General features: G+C 53.4%; 2 protein-coding genes across 7 annotated transcripts in view; one reads left to right on the forward strand and one right to left on the reverse strand.

The window, feature by feature from the left end:
• SYNGAP1 (synaptic Ras GTPase activating protein 1) overlaps positions 1–9,843 on the reverse strand; it is a 69,068-nt gene extending 59,225 nt beyond the window's left edge. For 3 of the 6 annotated variants that reach the window (XM_082211220.1, XM_082211217.1, XM_082211214.1), the window contains exon 1: positions 9,695–9,842. In XM_082211220.1, coding sequence (XP_082067346.1) covers positions 9,695–9,716 — 22 coding nt within the window. In that variant the 5' untranslated portion in view covers positions 9,717–9,842. Of the gene's footprint in view, positions 1–2,233; positions 2,560–9,694 lie in introns of those variants that run through there. The other 3 variants (XR_014216526.1, XM_082211215.1, XM_082211216.1) reach the window with 3 other exon arrangements.
• Positions 1–17,204, forward strand: part of CUTA (cutA divalent cation tolerance homolog) — a 94,073-nt gene that overhangs the window by 64,260 nt on the left and 12,609 nt on the right. The window lies entirely within an intron of this gene.

Raw genomic sequence — 17,204 nt, forward strand, 5'->3', positions numbered from 1 at the left:
GCTCAACAAGATGGCCAGGGTCTTGAGAAGCCGCTCTGAGGCTTCAGCACAGGCCAGAGTCCCAGACCCCCAGCCCAGGGGGTGCCCTCACTGCCAGCCCCACCAGCCTCTGGAAAGGAGGGGCCCCCCATGCCCACAGTTGCAGGTCAGCTGCCAAGGCCCCCAACACCCTTTCCATGCCCCTTCCTTCCTTCTTTCCACTGTTACTGGTAGCAGACGTTCTCTGGATGCCTTGCACTTGCACACATCAAAACCAAAGCCAGAAACCAAACATTAAAACCATAACCCCTAAGGAAGGCATATAACAGCCTTCCCCCCCCCTCCAGGTGCCCCCCAGGATGTTGTTTTGGAGGGCTCCTCCTGTCAGCCTCATCCGGTTGGGAGATGTTTCCCATACCACCGGGGGGGGGGGGGCTGGTTAGGGGAGGCAGCAGATAGTTAACAGTATGTTACAAAAACGCACAGCAGCACCAAAATCCCCACAGCTGAAGATCTGCAACTATACACCTCACAGAAAGGCATTGAGTCCGAAAAGCCAGAGAAAGCCAAAGTGGATCTCTCTGCTGCGGACACCCAGTCACCAGGGTGCCACCCCTGGAAAGGCCCTTCATATTCCCTCCGAGGGGAGGGAGCCATGGCAGATTTAAAAGAGTTTAGAACAAGTCACTGTCACAGAGCAAGGGCAGGCGCATGCATCAAAAGCTGACCCACAAAGATGCCAGGAGCACGGGGGGGGGGGGAGCCCACAGCTAAGGGGTCACTGTGGAGAAGGCTCTCCCACGAGCCACCTACTCACCCCACACCTACCAGAACAACTGTTGAGAGCCCTCCTCATTTTAATGCCCAGGCAGGTCTGGGGAAAGGGGCGGTCTCTCAGAGGCCGAGTTCTTTAGGGCTTTAAACCCTGCTGGGAGCATCTTGACTCAAGCCCAGGAACTACAGGGCAGCCAACCTTGGCAGGGGACAGCCCTCAGCCTGTGTCCTGGCCGCAAGGGGAAGTTTGGACAAGGGGAAGGTCAAGAACCCAAGGCCTGCAGCCCTTAGAATTGGGTGCAGAACAGTCTGGCAGTCCCATCTTTTTCCAGTTCAAACCTTAAAGGTAAAGGACCGCTGACAGTTAAGTCCAGTCAAAGGCAACTCGGGGTTGCGGTGCTCATCTCGCTTTGCAGGCCGAGGGAACCAGCGTTTGTCTGCAGTTTTTCCAAATCATGTGGTCAGCATGACTAAGCCGCTTCTGGCGAAACCAGAGCAGCGCATGGAAACGCTGTTTACCTTCCCGCTGGAGCAGTACCTTTTGGGCGTGCTTTCAAACTGCTAGGTTGACAGGAGCAGGGACCGAGCAATGGGAGCTCACCCCGTCGTGGGGATTCAAACCGCTGACCTTCTGATCGGCAAGCCCAAGAGGCTCAGTGGTTTAGACCACAGCGCCACCCGCGTCCCCCTCAAAAGCTTCTCTTCATCCTCCCCTTGGCTTGCCTCCGGGATCTGAGTGTCCCAGTGGCGATAAGGCCCACAAGCTGCCCCCTCACACGGATTCCAATGAAGTAAGAGAAACAGGTGCCCCTGGACTGAGCCAGTGCCCAACTACCCACTTCCGTCCACAACCCCCCGCCCGTTGCCTGCTGTGAGATGAGCACTGCCTCTCCCTGCACAGGGATGGCCCTTAGGGACCAAGCACCCCAGTCCCCTGCCTCCCTCTGGCGTCTCCAAGGAGGATGCAAGCTAAGGAGCAGAAGGCAGGTTCAGACTGAGGACTGGAGGGAGGTGGGGCAGCTTCCAACAAAGTATCTGACCAAAGAGACCCACACACCCAGTAAGCCCAGGAGTCCTGGAATCAGCGGGTCAAGGACTGGTTAAGTTAGTAGCAAGCAGAGTGTAGGAAAAAGAGGACGGGGTGTAGAAAGTGGGGTCCTCCAAGGATCCAGAACAGGGCCTCTGCTTGGTGAGCAGAGAGGTGGCCACATCTGCCCTGGATATTGTAGAGCTGGGAAAGGTCTGGGAAAAGGGGCAAAAGAAATTATCGGGGGGGGGGGATGAAGCCGCTCCCCTATGAGGAAAGGCAGCAGCGTTGGGGACTTTTTAGCTTGGGAAAAAAGTATATGATGCGTCATCCAAGGAAGCGGAGGTATTTCTTGCAGCAATAGATCTTCAAATGCAAAACGCTTGGAAATGGTTTGTCAACAATTTTATCTTTTTCTGATCACCCACAATGGCCCAGTGTGTATGAACTTACTACAACCAGCTCTTCGGTCACTAGGGACTCTTCTGTTTTTTCTCCATCTGCAAAATTTTCAGAAGTCTAAGCTTCCTCACAACCAACGACAGTGTTTGCTGCCTCTTCTGTGTACTTTATGCAGCATATTTGTGCTAGCCAACAGTGTGCCAGTTCTTTCTTCTGCTGTTACCCATTTCTCAGTGTGTTTCCAGAAAGAGTGACGCCAACTCTTCTAACATCTCCCTGTTTAAGCTGGAAGGTGTGCAGAGGAATAGGATCAAGGGTCTGGAAACCAAGCCTTGCGAAGACCGCTTGAGGGGACCGGAGGAGTCTGAGAGGAGATATGATGGCCATCTTATCCACCTAAACATTAGGAAGAACTTCCTGACAGTAAGAGCTGTTCGACAGTGGAATTTGCTGCCAAGGAGTGTGGTGGAGTCTCCTACTTTGGAGGTCTTTAAGCAGAGGCTTGACAACCATATGCCAGGAGTGCTCTGATGGTGTTTCCTGCTTGGCAGGGGGTTGGACTCGATGGCCCTTGTGGTCTCTTCCAACTCTATGATTCTGTGATTCTATGATCTTCAAATATCTCCAGGGCTGCCGCATGGAAGATGGAGAAAGCCTGCTGTCTCCCGCTCTGGAGGGCAGGACTCGAACCAGGAGCTTCAAGTGACAAGAAAGGAGATTCCGAAGAAACACCAGGAAGAACTTCCTGGCAGCTGGAGCTCTTTGGCAGTGGGACAGAGGTTTCTGAGCAGAGGCTGGGCGGCCAGTTGCAGGACACCCACGGGGCCTTTCCTCACACATTTGTGAATCGATATCAAGTCAGAGGTTTTCCTTCAGCTGACCCTGTTTTGGGCAGAGAGGCGCTTCTGGCAGCAAGAGCCCTTTGGCAGTGGACGGGGCTCCCTCAGGAGGTGGGGGGGGGCTCTCCTTCCCAAGCAGAGGCTGGAGGGCCGCCTGTCACGCATGCGCAGAACCGTGCATTGCAGGGGGCTGGACTGGATGACCCTTGGGGGCCCCTTCTCAGCTCAGCGGGCTTAGGCGTGATTCCGCCGTCCTCCTGGGACCCGCGAGGGATGGGGAACCCCCTGGGCCTCCTCCTCCTCCTCCTCCTCCTCCTCCGGCCGCCCAGAGGCTCCGCCCCCACTCCTCAGGAGCTTCCCGCCCCTTCCTCCGAGGCCTCTTCCTCGGGGGGGCGGCGAAGGCGAAGGCGAAGGCGAAGCGGCGGCCCCGGCGACCGACCGACCTCCGCCTGAGGTAAACCGAGGCGGCGGCGGCGGCGGCGAGGAGAGGCACTGCGGCTGCGCAGGGGAGGGGCCGAAGAAAACCCCGCCCCTCTACGTCAGCCCAGCAGCGGGGGAAGCCACGCCCACGTCCTCGCCTCGTGCGCGCAGACGCAGCGGCGGGACGGCGGGACTCCCCGCCACATGACGGAGCCCCGCCGCGCTACAGGGTGAAGCGCCCCGAGACCTATGGCTATAGGGGGGGGGGTATACAGGTTTGCTTATTAATAATAGCAATAATAATAATAATAACATGCATACGATAGTGGGGGCAGGTAAGCCCGCCCCACATAACTGATCACAAGAATGGCAATGCCCATCAGTTTTTTGGGGGTGGCCCCCTCAAATATTTGTTGGGGGGCGTTCAACCCCTAGAGGCTGGGTACTAGGGAGTCAGCGCTGTGCTCCCAATGAAATCCTACCCCCACATGACCCCCCGGGGGGGGCGGGAGAAGCTGCGCTGCCTCTGCCCTGGCCCATCCTCTGAATTTGCCCAAAGTGTAAGGCATCTTTCTTGCGAAATCGCCGTAAGGCACTCAGACGGATGGCATTCCTACTATTACAACTAATCATAGTCATCTTAGTAATAATCATGGCGCACGGGGGGGGGGGCAGGAGTCCCCGCTGTCCAGCCCCCCCCTTGTCCCCATTTGGGGGCTGGCCTTCCACTTTCTGAGCTGCAGACCTTGAACTGGGGCGCCTGATGCCAACGCAGGAGAAGGTACCCAGCTGAACTGAGCAGGTTTTGCCCTTTACCTACTTCCCCAAAGTATTTGACGCTATTAGGCATGGGGGGGGGGATCCAAATGAGGTGTGTCAATGGCGAAAGCATCCCCCTCCCCCCCAAAAAATCTCAGCCTCATTGGTTCCTTCCGAGGGGCCTGACTGAAGAAGTCCCTGCCAGGGAAGGGGGGGGACAGGTCCCTCCGGGGCCCACTTGAAGAGGGGCCCGGGGGCCACCTGGGAGGGGTGGGGGGCACAAAAGGCCGCCTTCCCTGGCCAGGAAGGGAGCCAGCGGCGGCGGCCTCCATCTTGGCAGGGGCTGCAGAAAAATATGGGCCCCGCTTGGCCTCTCCCTCCAAAGGGGTCCTGAGACAGCAGGAAGGGAGAGTAGGGCAGCCCCACAACTGGGAGGAGGAGGAGGGGCCGACGCTCCCCACAAGCTCAAAATGGACTCCAAGAACCAGCCCTGGCATCACATGGGTCTCGGGTGCGAGAGAGTCACCCACCAGGCCACCCAGGCGTGGCTTCCTCCGGAGGAGGCCTCTGGGAAGGCCCCTTCTTCTTGGCTCTGCATCCTTTCTTGCCCCCAACCAGTTTTTCTCAGGGAGTCGCCTCCCTAGATGGCCTCCCTTGAACTACAACTCCCATCATCACCCACGGGGCCAGCCTGGCAGGGGCTGGTGGAAGCTGCCCTCCCCAAAATGGCGGGAGGGTGCCAGGCAGGGGGGCATCTCCCGGCACCCCGTCTCCCTCTCTCCGTTTTATCACCCAACAGGGGCAGACCAGGTGCATAGATTCCTGAGATACGCAAGGTGCCTATCCCTAACTCTGCCCTTTGGAACTCACTGCCTCTTGAAATCCAACAGGCACCTTCGTGGGACTCTATGCAGAGCCTGCTGAAAACATTTTTGTTCAGACAAGCCTGCACAGGTGCTCAGAAAGTAGAGGTTATTTTAACCTGTTTTAGTACGTATTCTAACTTTTGTAGGGTTGTGATTTCCCCCAAATTTTACTTGTTTTCTCTTTCTGTAAACGGCTGAGGTTTTTTCCAGTCAAGTGGTGTGTAAATTTCATTAAATTTTGTGTTTTTTATATTGTATGTTTATGTTATGAACCACCCTGATATCTACAGATGGAGGGTATAATAATAATAATAATAATAATCAGGAGTTGGGCTTCAAATGTCTCCAAGGAACCCCCACCAAGCTCCATAAATATGGGGGAGGGTCCACTCTGCCATCTCTCCCCCACAGCAATGCCCCTTTTACCTAACAGAGAGCCCTTAAAAAAAAAAACTAAGCAAAGTGAATTTTACACGCTGTCAGCTTGTCAGATTTTGCTGAAAAATGAAAATCAGCTCTTTTTTTGAGGGGGGAGGCAGGTTAGACAGTTCCCTTCCAACTTGACAATGCGATGATTCTCTGATTCTACAATCTTTGCATACGGCTTGGTCCTAATAAGCCTCCTAACAAGAGTTTTACCGGAACGCTGAAACGTAAAACAGGCAGTTGAAAACCGTCGGGGAAATGCTTAAAATCGTCAGTGAGCGGAAATATGAAAAGACGTGTCCGGGTGGGCTTGCCTGAATGGAAACGTTGGCCGCAGGCGCTGGACAGAGTCCCCGAAAGGCTCTTCTTTGCTTCCTGCCCTGAGAGCCACCAGCCTCGCCTCCCTTCCCCAGCCCTTTTCCAAGCTGCCTAAGCCAGTTGGACCTTCTCCTCATGTGGCAAGGAGTTCCACCAGTGAACTGGGGGAAGTGTTGCCTTTTCTCCCTCTGAACTTCACCCCAGCGGCTTTTTTGGGGCAGCTGCCCTCGCACTCGCCTCCGCATGCTCCCGGCTCCTAATTTCCATCCCTTCGTTTTCAGGCGCAGCCTTGGCCCCCCTGCCGAAAGGCGGCTGCGACAGGGAAAGGCGCTTCCCTGCAGCTTCGAGCAGCAGGCAGAAAAAGCCAGGTCCACCTGGGAGGGGGGGCAGCAGGTTGGCAACACAACCTTGCCCCCAGCGGGCAAAGCAATGCCAGAGATGGCCCAAGCAACCACCACCATTCTTATTTATTAAATTTATATCCTTGCCTTCATCCCATCTCCACAGGCAGGTGAAAATCACCCAGCGTCAACCCCCCCCCAGCCCAGTCCAGTCCTCCACACCCCCCAGCCAGAAACTCAGGCACCCTCCTCGGCTGACCCTGTGTGACTGCATTCCGAAGTGCAGCAAGTGGGTTTCAGAATTGCCCCACGGAAGGGGGCAGGAGGAGGGTCCACAACCTCCCAAGCAGCGTTAGAAATTAGCCAGGCGCGTTTGGCGACTGGCACGGGTCCAATTCTGGCCACGTAGCGATCTCAGGATGCCAGGTGGCGACAGGGAAAAACAGAATGTCTCTTAGAGAAGGAGCTGAAATGTTTTTCTCAAAGCTTAAATTTATTCTGAATTATTATTTCTGATGTTTAGAGGTGTGCCAGCCGCTTTGAGGTTTGTTTGTGAAAATATAAAGCAGTATAGAAATGATGTTATTGGTAATTATGATATCATTGCTAACAACCACAACGAAAAAAGGCACCTAGACGTTCAATTGTAGCAACCATAGTCCAGGTTTCAGGTGCCATTTGGCAATGAGATTATATATATCTGAGATTCTAACCCCCCTCCACGAATTGGCCTGAAGAGGTGCCCGGCTGGTGCTTGTGGCTGCCCCCCCGAGCCCCCCCTCTCTTGCGCTCTCTCTTTCTTTGCCATTCTTTCTCCACCTGCTAGAAGGCCAATTCAGGATGGAGAAGTCTGTAAGGCGCCACCAGCTTTTGGGTGGGTGGGTGGGGGACACATAGAAGGAGGGAGGGGGCTAGGGACCTGGGTGCGAGTGGCGCTGCCTGCCCCCCTTGCCCCCCAAGTCCAACAAGAAAGAGCCACAGGCCAGGAAATGGTGGCAGAGAGGGGAACAGCCCCCCCCCCGCAACGTAAAAATGCCAAGCTCCCACACACATTGCTTTTGAGAAAAGGACTGGCTGGCGATATGCAAATGGCATGCAAATGCGAATCTGCTCCCAGCTCGAGGTGCCAATCAGATCTGGAGGCATGCAGGTCCCTTCTCCACAAGCTCATTAAATCATCTTCAGGGATGCTTGCCAAAAATCCCCCCCCCCCAGACACACATCAAGAGGGGAACATGTGGCTTCGGCCCAGGAAAAGCGAAGTTTTGGGGGACGTCTCCGAGGAAGGCTGCTTCCCCAGCAGGCGACAGGAAGCACCCAACCTCTGCTGGTCACATGAGGCAGAGCCCCCACAAGGTCACCTGGACACCCCCCCCTACAGGACAGGGGTGCAGATCCTGCCAAAGCACACTGTTAACCCTTCAGCTGCCTGCCAGCCACCACAGAGATGTCCCAGACCTCATCCCTGTCCTGGAGAGGCCCACTCCCCCTTTCCATCCTCTTCCTCTTGCTATGCAAATGATATGCAAAGGGGCAGCGGCAGAAGCCACTGGGCAGCAGCATCTTGTGGGGGGGGGGAAGCAGGAAGGAGTTGCACCACTGTAGACACAACCAGAACGCCCCCCCCTTACCGGAAAGAAAGGCCCTGGGTGGTCTCCCAAGGAGAAAACTCGGGGTGGAAGAGAAGTGGCCCCCCTCTTCTCGCCAGGTCATTCCTGGGAGATTGGGACCGGCACCCCCAAACAACTGTGCTATGGGTCAACCACAGAGTAACAGGACGGGGGGGGCAGCCCCAGTTCCTGGAAGTGGCAGCAGAGCCACTCGGGCAGCCCAGGACACGCCAGCAAGGGAGGGGCTTGGGCTGCCCCCTTCCTCCTCAGGCCACCCGATGGGAAGGTGGGGGTGTGGAGAAGCCGGACCTTCCTGTCTTGGGGGGGGGGAGAGAAGGAGGTCTTGGCGGGGTGTGTGGCTGGGGGGGGCAGCAGCTCCCTGCAGTGCAGCATCACACTCTGGGAATGTGCTTCTTGCTGAAACAGCCCCCCCACCACCACCCCAGCATCCCTCTGTCAGGGTTGCCTAGCAACATCACGCCCCCTCTCCTGCCACAGGAAGAGAAGGGAGGCCTCCGCGAGGGGTCCCAGAACCCCCCCCCCAAGAAGCCCCTTCCTCTTAAGACACAAGGACTGGGAACAGAGAGCAAGACGCGCACACACACACCCCGGTCACTCTCTCCCCTCTCCCCCCGTCCCCCACATATCACTTGGTGTGGGATCCTGATACACTGCTCCCCCCGCCATGCTGTCAATGGCACCACCACAAAATATGTGCATGAAAGTGTTTGCCAGGCGTACAGCAGCCCCCTCCCCACAAAATGCTGCCCCTCACCCACTTTGCCCTCCTGCCTGTGCTCCCCCCCTCCATGGCTGAGAGGGGGTCTGCCCCACAGGAGAGGCAGGCACAGACTGAGGCTTCTAGGCCTCTGAGCATGGGCAGAGTAGGAGTTAGGAACCTGCAGGTGCGCGGAGCAGTCTCCAGGTGTGGCCGGAGCCCCCGTTCCCTGACCACTGGCCCTGCTGGCTGCAGAGGGTCCAGCCGCAACAGGAGACAGGCTGCCACAGGAGGAGGGGGGTGGCACAGCTGGCAGTGGGAGGGGGCACTCAGGAAACCCCCAGGACCCTATTCGGACCCCCACCCCCGAGCTAGCCATCATGGTGTGCTCAGCAATTGGAGGGGGCGCATTTGGCGGATGGGACCACATGGCAGTGCCAACCCTGACCCTTTGCACGGCAGGAAGTGGGATCGCCAGAGAGGGCTAGGGGTTTTTTTTGGGGGGGGGCGAATTTGAGAGTTGAGGTGGAAGGAGAAGGAAAGACCGAGCTATGGGTCAAGCAGGGGCCTTCAAGGATGCAGGCAGGAGGAAGGGGCTCACTCTGTCCAGGGAGGACGGCAGATGTGAGCAGCATGGGCCGGGGGGGGTGCAAGAAGAGCTATAAGACACCCCCCCCTTACAGGCCTCCGTCTCAGGCAGAACTCTCCCCCCAGCTCAGCATCTGCGAGGAGCAGAGGGGATCCCGGGCCTCTGGTGGTGATGGCGGGGCCTCGCTCGGCCTCCTCTCCCCACAGAGAGGTGCTGGGGGCGGGAGGAGCTGCGCTACCTGCCCCCCAACCCACGAAGGCCTTCCCGGGAAGGTCTGGGATCCAGCGCTAGGATGACGCCTCCCTGCCCCCTCCGCCCCACGTGGAGACCCAAGCGGGCCAGACGGGGGTGGAGTGGGGGGGGGCACCTGCCCCCCAAGTTCCAGCCGCCCCCCACCCGCCAGGCCCCAGGACGACCCCCAAGATACACAAAATAATCTCCAGCCTGCAGCCCCCCACCCCCACTCCGCGCGCCCCGTCAATCCTAGCCCACGCCAGCCTCGCTCCGGATTCACCGCTGCATCCCCCGAAAATGGGGCGCGGGCTGGGTGGACGTGGCCGGGGGCGGCGAGCCTCCCCTCTCTCACCCCCCCCCCGACACACACACATCCACGCGCGCGCCCGTACCTCGGAAGGGGGCATAGGACATGGTGCCTTCAGCCTCTGCCTGCGCGCTCGCGGCTCATGGACCAGCCGGGGAGGGGGTCGGCCGGCCCGGCAGGGGAAAGGGAGCGGGAGCCGCGGGGAGGGGGCTCGGCCCGGCAGGCGGGGGGGGGGGCGCCGGGCCTGCCTGCCTGCCTGCCTGCCTCCCCCGCACTGCGCCCCCGCCCGCCCGCCCGCCCGCCCGCCTCTTGGCGGCGCCTCCCCGGCTGGTCCTGATGCGAGAGGATGCCGCCGCTGGTCCTGATGCGAGAGAGGATGCGGGCGAGGATGCAGGCGGCGGCCGCGGAGGAGGAGGAGGAGGATGCTGGCGCGGAGGCTGCGGCGCGCACAGGCTCCCTCTCGCCGCCGCCGCCGCCGCCGCTGCTGCTCTTCGCTCCTCCTCGCTCCTCGCCTTGCCGCCTCCTCCTCCTCCTCCTCCTTCCTCTTCCTCCTCCTCCTCCTCCGGCAGCCGCCTCAGCATCACAGCCCGGCCGGCCGCGTAGAGGAGCAGCAGCAGCAGCAGCGCATCTCCGCCGCGTCGCCGCAGGAGCGCTGCCCACTCTTAAAGGCGCCCGCCGGCAGCAGCTGCTGCTGCATTTGGAGGGGGGCACCGGAGCCGCTGCGGAGGGCAGGAAAGGCGAGGGGGCGGGAGAGGGGGGGCGTCTCACGGTGCCCCCCACCACGCTGGACCCACCACTCTCCCGGCATGACTCCCCCTCCATCACAGGCCACCCGCAGCTTGCAATTTTTAGGTGTGGTGGGAGAAGAAGGCAGTGTCTGATGCGGGGGTTACTACTTTCAACCTTCCCCACGTGGCGACACCCCCATTCTTATCACCCAGGGTGCAAAGGCTCCACACAGCTCCCCCCCCCATCCCAAGGCACATCTGGAGGGGGGGGTGCAGTGGCTTTGCTAGGCCTTGCTCACTCCTTCCTCCACCTCCTGGCCCAGCCACACAGAGCAGAGGCCTGTTGCCCTGGCCCCTCCATCCCCACAGCAAGCTGGAAAAGCAGGTCCCTCTTGGGCCCATTTTACAGATAGGGAGGACTGAGGCTTCTGGGGCCTCTGTGGTCATGTGCGCTCTCTTGCCAGCTGGGCCATCCTTAGCCTACAGACAACGCTGCAGGCGAAGCAGGACCTCTTTGCAAGAGCTATGTTTGTGATGGGGGGGGGGCTATTGATTTCCTCAGTTCCCCAGAAAATCACCCTATGGGAGCCATGCAAGTGAATAGGGGCTCATCTTATTTCACCTTCTATTGGGTGGAACGGGAGGGTTCTGGGCAGAAACTATTTGATGGATAAGCAAGAGAGGATATATCAAAGTTGATTTATCTCTCACATGAGAGGTTTAGAGCCTTGGCCTTTCTGAGTCAAACTATTCCCATCCCTTTGCAGAGTAGAAACAGAAACTTGAGAGCAGGTTGCTTAGCTTTAAATGTACTTGGAGTCACGCCCTTTGCCACCTGCAAAAGTAATCAGACTGTGTGGTAAGTACAAGAAAACACATTTGCTCACACGTAGGTCTTGCCAGGATTCAGCAAACAACAGGGTACCAGGCAGACAGTGATGCTTGTAACTGACCCTGCAGACTCAAAGAACCGAGGCTGCCAAGCAGCTCAGTGACCTTTGGCTTTTGACTTAGAAGAAAGAATACATTTTCTGCTCTCTGGGTTGTAGGAGGATTTTCCAAATTCCTTGACCTCCACACCCTTGCTTAAATACTGGAGAACTAGGTGTGTAATCTTGGCCACTCTTTCTTGCAATAAGCAAGTCATCTACGAATGCCAGTACACAGGGAAAGGGCCCATTTTTGCATTTGCCGTGCAAACACTTGCCTGTGTGGCTTCTGTGTGCCCTGGCCGTGTGGACATGCTGTACAATGTCTCATTCCTTGCCCAGCAGCCTGTCTTAGACCACAGAAGCACTTCTGAAGATTGCATACTAAATGGGCTTCATTTGGTTCAACAAAACTTCTGTCCTGGCCCCACACTGCTTCTTCCTCCTGCACCCCTGGCTCCGCCACTGACTACGTAGATGGTCCTGATCTCTCCTGTTTTGAAGTCTAACATTCTGTAGCCTTTGCCTCCAGAAGCACATCCTAATGGAATTACTACTTCTGCCCTTCTTGTTATTTATAACCTCTCTTGCAAGCCTGAGATCATTCTGAGTTTTAGCCCGCCTGATGTTTACCCTGCAACTGTTGGCTACTCGTGTCTACTCCTCCTTTATCATTTCCCCTTTCTTCCATTTCTCACACATTCCCTTCTTAACTCTCAGCTCATCTGTAAGTTCCTTATGCAGCCACACTGGTTTCCTTAGCTGCCTCCCAATTTTCTTTCTTGATGGAATTGCCTGCATTTGGCCCTTCAGGATTTCACCTTTAAGGAGCTCCCATCCATCTTGGACTCCCTTCTCTCTGAGTATTTCTGACCCTGGGATCTCACCCAGGAGCTCCTTCAACTTCCTGGAATTGGCCGCCTTAAAGTCCAGATTCCTTGTCGATTACCCTCAGCTTTCCCTTGCCTCTGAGATGCATTTTAAATAAAAGGACACATTCTACTCACGCTGATCCCCAGACCGTCTGCAGGTTGGATTTAGGAGGCGATTGGGCCGGATCCAGCCCCCGGGCCTTAGTTTGCCTACCCATGGTTTAGCTACTCACCCTGATAGGGACCTAGTTGGTGCTATTTGTATAGAAAAAGAGGTGCCAGACCACACCCTTGAGAGGTGCTGGAACTTAGTTTTGGTGAGTTCTGGCTGCAAAAAAGCCCTGGACCTAGTGAGCTCAGACCCATTGCCATCTTGCTGTGCCTCCAAACCACCAGCCACTTCAGTTTTGTCCCCGTCTGCAGGGCTACGGTTAGAATTCCTGTCTCCACTCACCCAGCCAATGCAGCGATTATGGCATTCAAACCATAAGCTTCCTTTTCCAATGCATTGACTCTACTAAATATTCCTTCTGATGTTTGTTTTGTCGGGAGACATTGGTGTCATGCAAAAGTTCCCCCAGCAAGGGAATTTTACTCTGTGTGATGTTATTTCCCTTGAACGTCTGTGGCAGGAAAGTTACAGCTAGGTAGCCGTGCTGGGTCTGCCGTGGTTGAAACAAACAAACAAACAAACAAACAAAATTCCTTCCAGTAGCACCTTAGAGACCAACTAAGTTTGTTATTGGTATGAGCTTTCGTGTGCATCTGAAGAAGTGTGCATGCACACGAAAGCTCATACCAATAATAAACTTAGTTGGTCTCTAAGGTGCTACTGGAAGGAATTTTTTGTTTTTTTTCGACTGTGGCAGGAAACTTAGACTAAGGATTAAAATCCTCCTGGCTTCAGATCATTCTCATTTTTCATTTACAAGCTGATAGAGACAGAGCCTTACTGTAAGTTCCCTCTCTCTCTGTCAAGCGCCATCTTACTACTTTCAGTGAGTGGAAAGTAACCAGGGGCGTCTTACCCATAGAGGCTAGTGGCGGGGGCGCCAGGGCGCCAGGGAAGAGGCGGAGGCTGGACGCAGCGCCTCCCAGCACCAGCACCACGGATATGCTTAAGACGGCCCTGAAAGTAACTTATAAGTATCACTGCCTGCCTTGTCCTCTTCACTGCTCTTTGCTGAATCCTGGCAAGACTTGAATGTGAGGAATCATATTTCCTTTTGCTTACTACTCAGTCTATCACCTGCTATTTTTGTCGGAGGGAAAGAGGGTGACTCCAAAAGTGCTGGGACACTCTGGAGAAGTATATCTAAGGCCAAGCAGCCTAATCTCAAGCTTCCATTTTTACTCTGCAAAGGGATGGTCGTATTTTAACACAGAAAGGCTGAGGCTGGGGACTTGCTGATGTGTGGGTGTTATGGACTGGCACCATGGGAACCCCCAAGGGAAGAGGGCTCAGAGCCCAGGGGTTGGTGGTGGGACACTGGGAGCAGACTGGGAAGAGGAGGCGTCGGAAGCTGAAGAGGCATCAAGGTTTAGTGAGCAGGAAGGGGCAGAGACTGGAAGTTGGAGAAGAAGGGGGCCAGGAAAGCAGATTGCGACTAAACATTAGGAAGAACTTTCTAAGAGCCACTCGAACCGCAGAAAATATTACCCCTTCGGGAATGAGCTGCCAGGGGACAAATGGATTACAGAAAAATGTAGATGTTATGGGTAAGGGGGCTTCTCCTTGCCAGATTTGAAGTTATATTATGAGGCGTCCTGCTTTTGCTGGCTGCGGGAATGGATTTTGCTAAAAAATACAGATTTATTAGATCTAGAAGGTCATGATAATAGGTTTAGGTGGCACACATATTTATGGTATGATAAAATGAAAGTACATAAAGGATTCCTGAACCACTTGATAAGAAAATCAATCTACAAGGTATAGGACAGGTATGAAAACTTATTAGAATGGAGAACACCATGGTGGCTCTCTCCATTGGAAGTAATTTTGATTTAAAAAATTGAACATGAGAGGTGATTGGGCCACCTATAATGATTTGTTAAAAGAGGCAGGAGACCAACAAAAATTGAGAAATTTTGAAGATATTAGAGAATTGTTACTGGATTGGTTACAGTATCACCAATTAAATGATGTTTTTAAGGCTGATTTAAAAAAAGGTTTCGATACAATGTACAAACTACTTTTAGACTGGTACACAAAAAATGAAGAAGTTAAGGCAATGGTGATACATTGGACTAGAGATTTTGGGTATTATATTCAACTTTCATCTTGGGGAAAATTTTGGAAAGAAGAAATAAAGTTTACTGCATGCTGTCCATTGAAAGAAAATTATATGAAAATGACATATTATTATCTAACACGAGTAAAATTGCTAAAATGTACAAAACAATTTCAAAACTGTCTTGGAAATGTAAAGAGAAGGAGGGTCCTTTTTACCATATGTGGTGGACATGTATATTGGTAAAGGCTTTCTGGGAAATGATATACAATGAACTAAAGAAAATGTTTAGAAATACATTTGTTAAAAAACAGAAGCCTTTCTATTAGGAATAATAGATGAATAGCTACCAAGAGAAGATAAAAGCCTTTTTAAGTATGCAACAACAGCAGCAAGAATGCTTTTAGCCCAGAGATGGAAGGAAGGAGAAGTCCCAAAAAAAGGAGAGTGGCATGTGAAACTGATGGATTACGCGGAGATGGCGAGACTGACGGGGAAGATCTGAAACCAGGCAGATCAAGTATTTTCTAAAGACTGGAGAGTGAATTTGTAATTTATTTAAAAGATCATTGTAAACGGTTAAAATCTTTGACAGGCATGTAAGGACACTTGTAATGTGGAATTATTTATGGTAAATAATAAATTATTATTATTAACCCTAGGGTATCTGAAGAAGTGGGCATGCACATGAAAGCTCATATCAAGAAAAAACTTAGTTGGTCTCTAAGGTGCTAGTGAATTTTTTATTTTTAATAATAATAATAATATCTGCTGGAGCTCTCTCACCAAAGAGTAGCTCTGCCCCAAACCTGGATCTAGCCGTCCAGGAATACTTTTTTAATATATACCTCAACTTTTCCTTTTAACCAAATATTCCATCCAACCAACATTATCTGACTCAGTCTGGACCCGGACGGGGGATCTAGGTGGGCTCCATGGTGGGATAAGGAGGGGTAGGGATATAATGTTTGTGTGGAATAAAGCAAAATGAGGTGGTGGGATAGAAAGGTAAGGAAATGAAGAAATACGCAGGCCCTGAGAGAGCCACCAAGGGACAGTGGCTGAGAAAGGCAGCCCAAGGCATTTCGCCTCTGGAGTTGGAGTGAGCAACCTGGGCTCAGAACGTCCAGCTGCCAGGTGCTCACATCTCCCAGGTGCTCACAAACATCCAACGAAGCTGAATGCTGGAAGAGTTAGGGCAGAGGAAAGAAAGCCTGTCTTCAGGCAGTGCAGAGTTAAACTATGGAATTCCCTCCTGAGGGGCAGGGATGGCCTCCAACTTGGGATGGCCCTTTTCATGGAGGAGAAAGGGCTATCCCTTGGAATATCTGGTGGGCTACTGGGAGACCAGGACTCTGGACAGGATGGGCTCCCTGCTCACATCACCCAGATGGGCTACCTTACTAGCCAGTTTAATTCAATTATTGATTTGTTTTTGTTCGTGTTCCATGATGCCTTTTGTGTTCTCATTTTGTATTTTCATATTGCAAACTGCCCTGTATGAACGCCTCTCCAACTCCTCAAAAGATTCCATCAACGGTGTCTCCGAGAAATTTTACACATCACTTGGGAAGACAGGTGAACTAATATCAGTGTCCTGGAAGAAGCAAAGATCACCAGTGTTGAAGTAATGATTCTTCAACATCAACTTTCTTAGACTGGCCGTGTTGTGTGGATGCCTGATGATCGTCTTCCAAAGCAACTACTCTATTCCAAACTTTAAAATGGGAAGCGTAATGCTGGTGGTCAACAAAAGAGGTTTAAAGGCTGTCTCAAGGCAAATCTTAAAAAATGTAGTATAAACACCAACAATTGGGAAACACTAGCCTAAGACGAAAGGGAGAGACGTGCGAAGAGGAAGGCACGCTTGGCAAACCCTCACCGGGTTCAACTCCCTCCCGGGAACCAATGTCCGCACTGTGGAAGGACGTGTGGGTCCAGAATTGGCCTCCACGTCACTTACGGACTCACTGCTAAGACCCTGTTCACGGAAGACAATCTTCCTCGGCTACGAGGGATCGCCAAAGAAGAAGATCTCCAAATGAAGGAACGTATGCAAATTAAATTAATAATAATTGTGGTGGTTGTTGTAGGCATCTATCTGTCTTGGGAGACAATATTTACCCCCCCCAAAAAATCAGCCATGAATGGAAGCCCACATACTGCAAAGATGCCAAGAGGCCTGGGCTGAGGTACGGCTGTTAAAAGCAGGCCAGGAGAGCAACCAAGCAGATCTGCCGAGACACATTTCCCTTACAAGTCAGGAGACCAAAAGTGTTTCTACTGTCCTGGCAGTAGAACTGCTGTTCTTTATGGTCCAGCTCTCACTTCCATACCTCACTACTGGGGTCAAATCATAGCTTTAACTATACGGACCTTTGTTGGCAAAGTGATGTCTCTGCTTTTTAAGATGCTGTCTAGGTTTGCCATCGCCTTTCTCCCAAGGAGCAGGCGTCTTTTAATTTCGTGACTGCTGTCACCATCTGCACTGATCATGAAACCCAAGAAAGTCAAATCTCTCACTGCCTCCATTTCTTCCCCTTCTATTTGCCAGGAGGTGATGGGACCAGTGGCCATGATCTTCGTTTTTTTTATGTTGAGCTTCAGACCATATTTTGCACTCTCCTCTTTCACCCTCATTAAAAGGTTCTTTAATTCCTCTTCACTTTCTGCCATCAAGGTTGTGTCATCTGCATATCTGAGGTTGTTGATATTTCTTCCGGTGATCTTAATTCCGGCTAGGGATTCATCCAGCCCAGCTTTTCACATGATGAATTCTGCATATAAGTTAAATAAGCAGGGAGACAATATACAGCCTTGCTGTACCCCTTTCCC

Source organism: Podarcis vaucheri (genome assembly GCF_965113315.1).
Source record: "Podarcis vaucheri genome assembly, chromosome: 2".
Classification (NCBI taxonomy): domain Eukaryota; kingdom Metazoa; phylum Chordata; class Lepidosauria; order Squamata; family Lacertidae; genus Podarcis; species Podarcis vaucheri.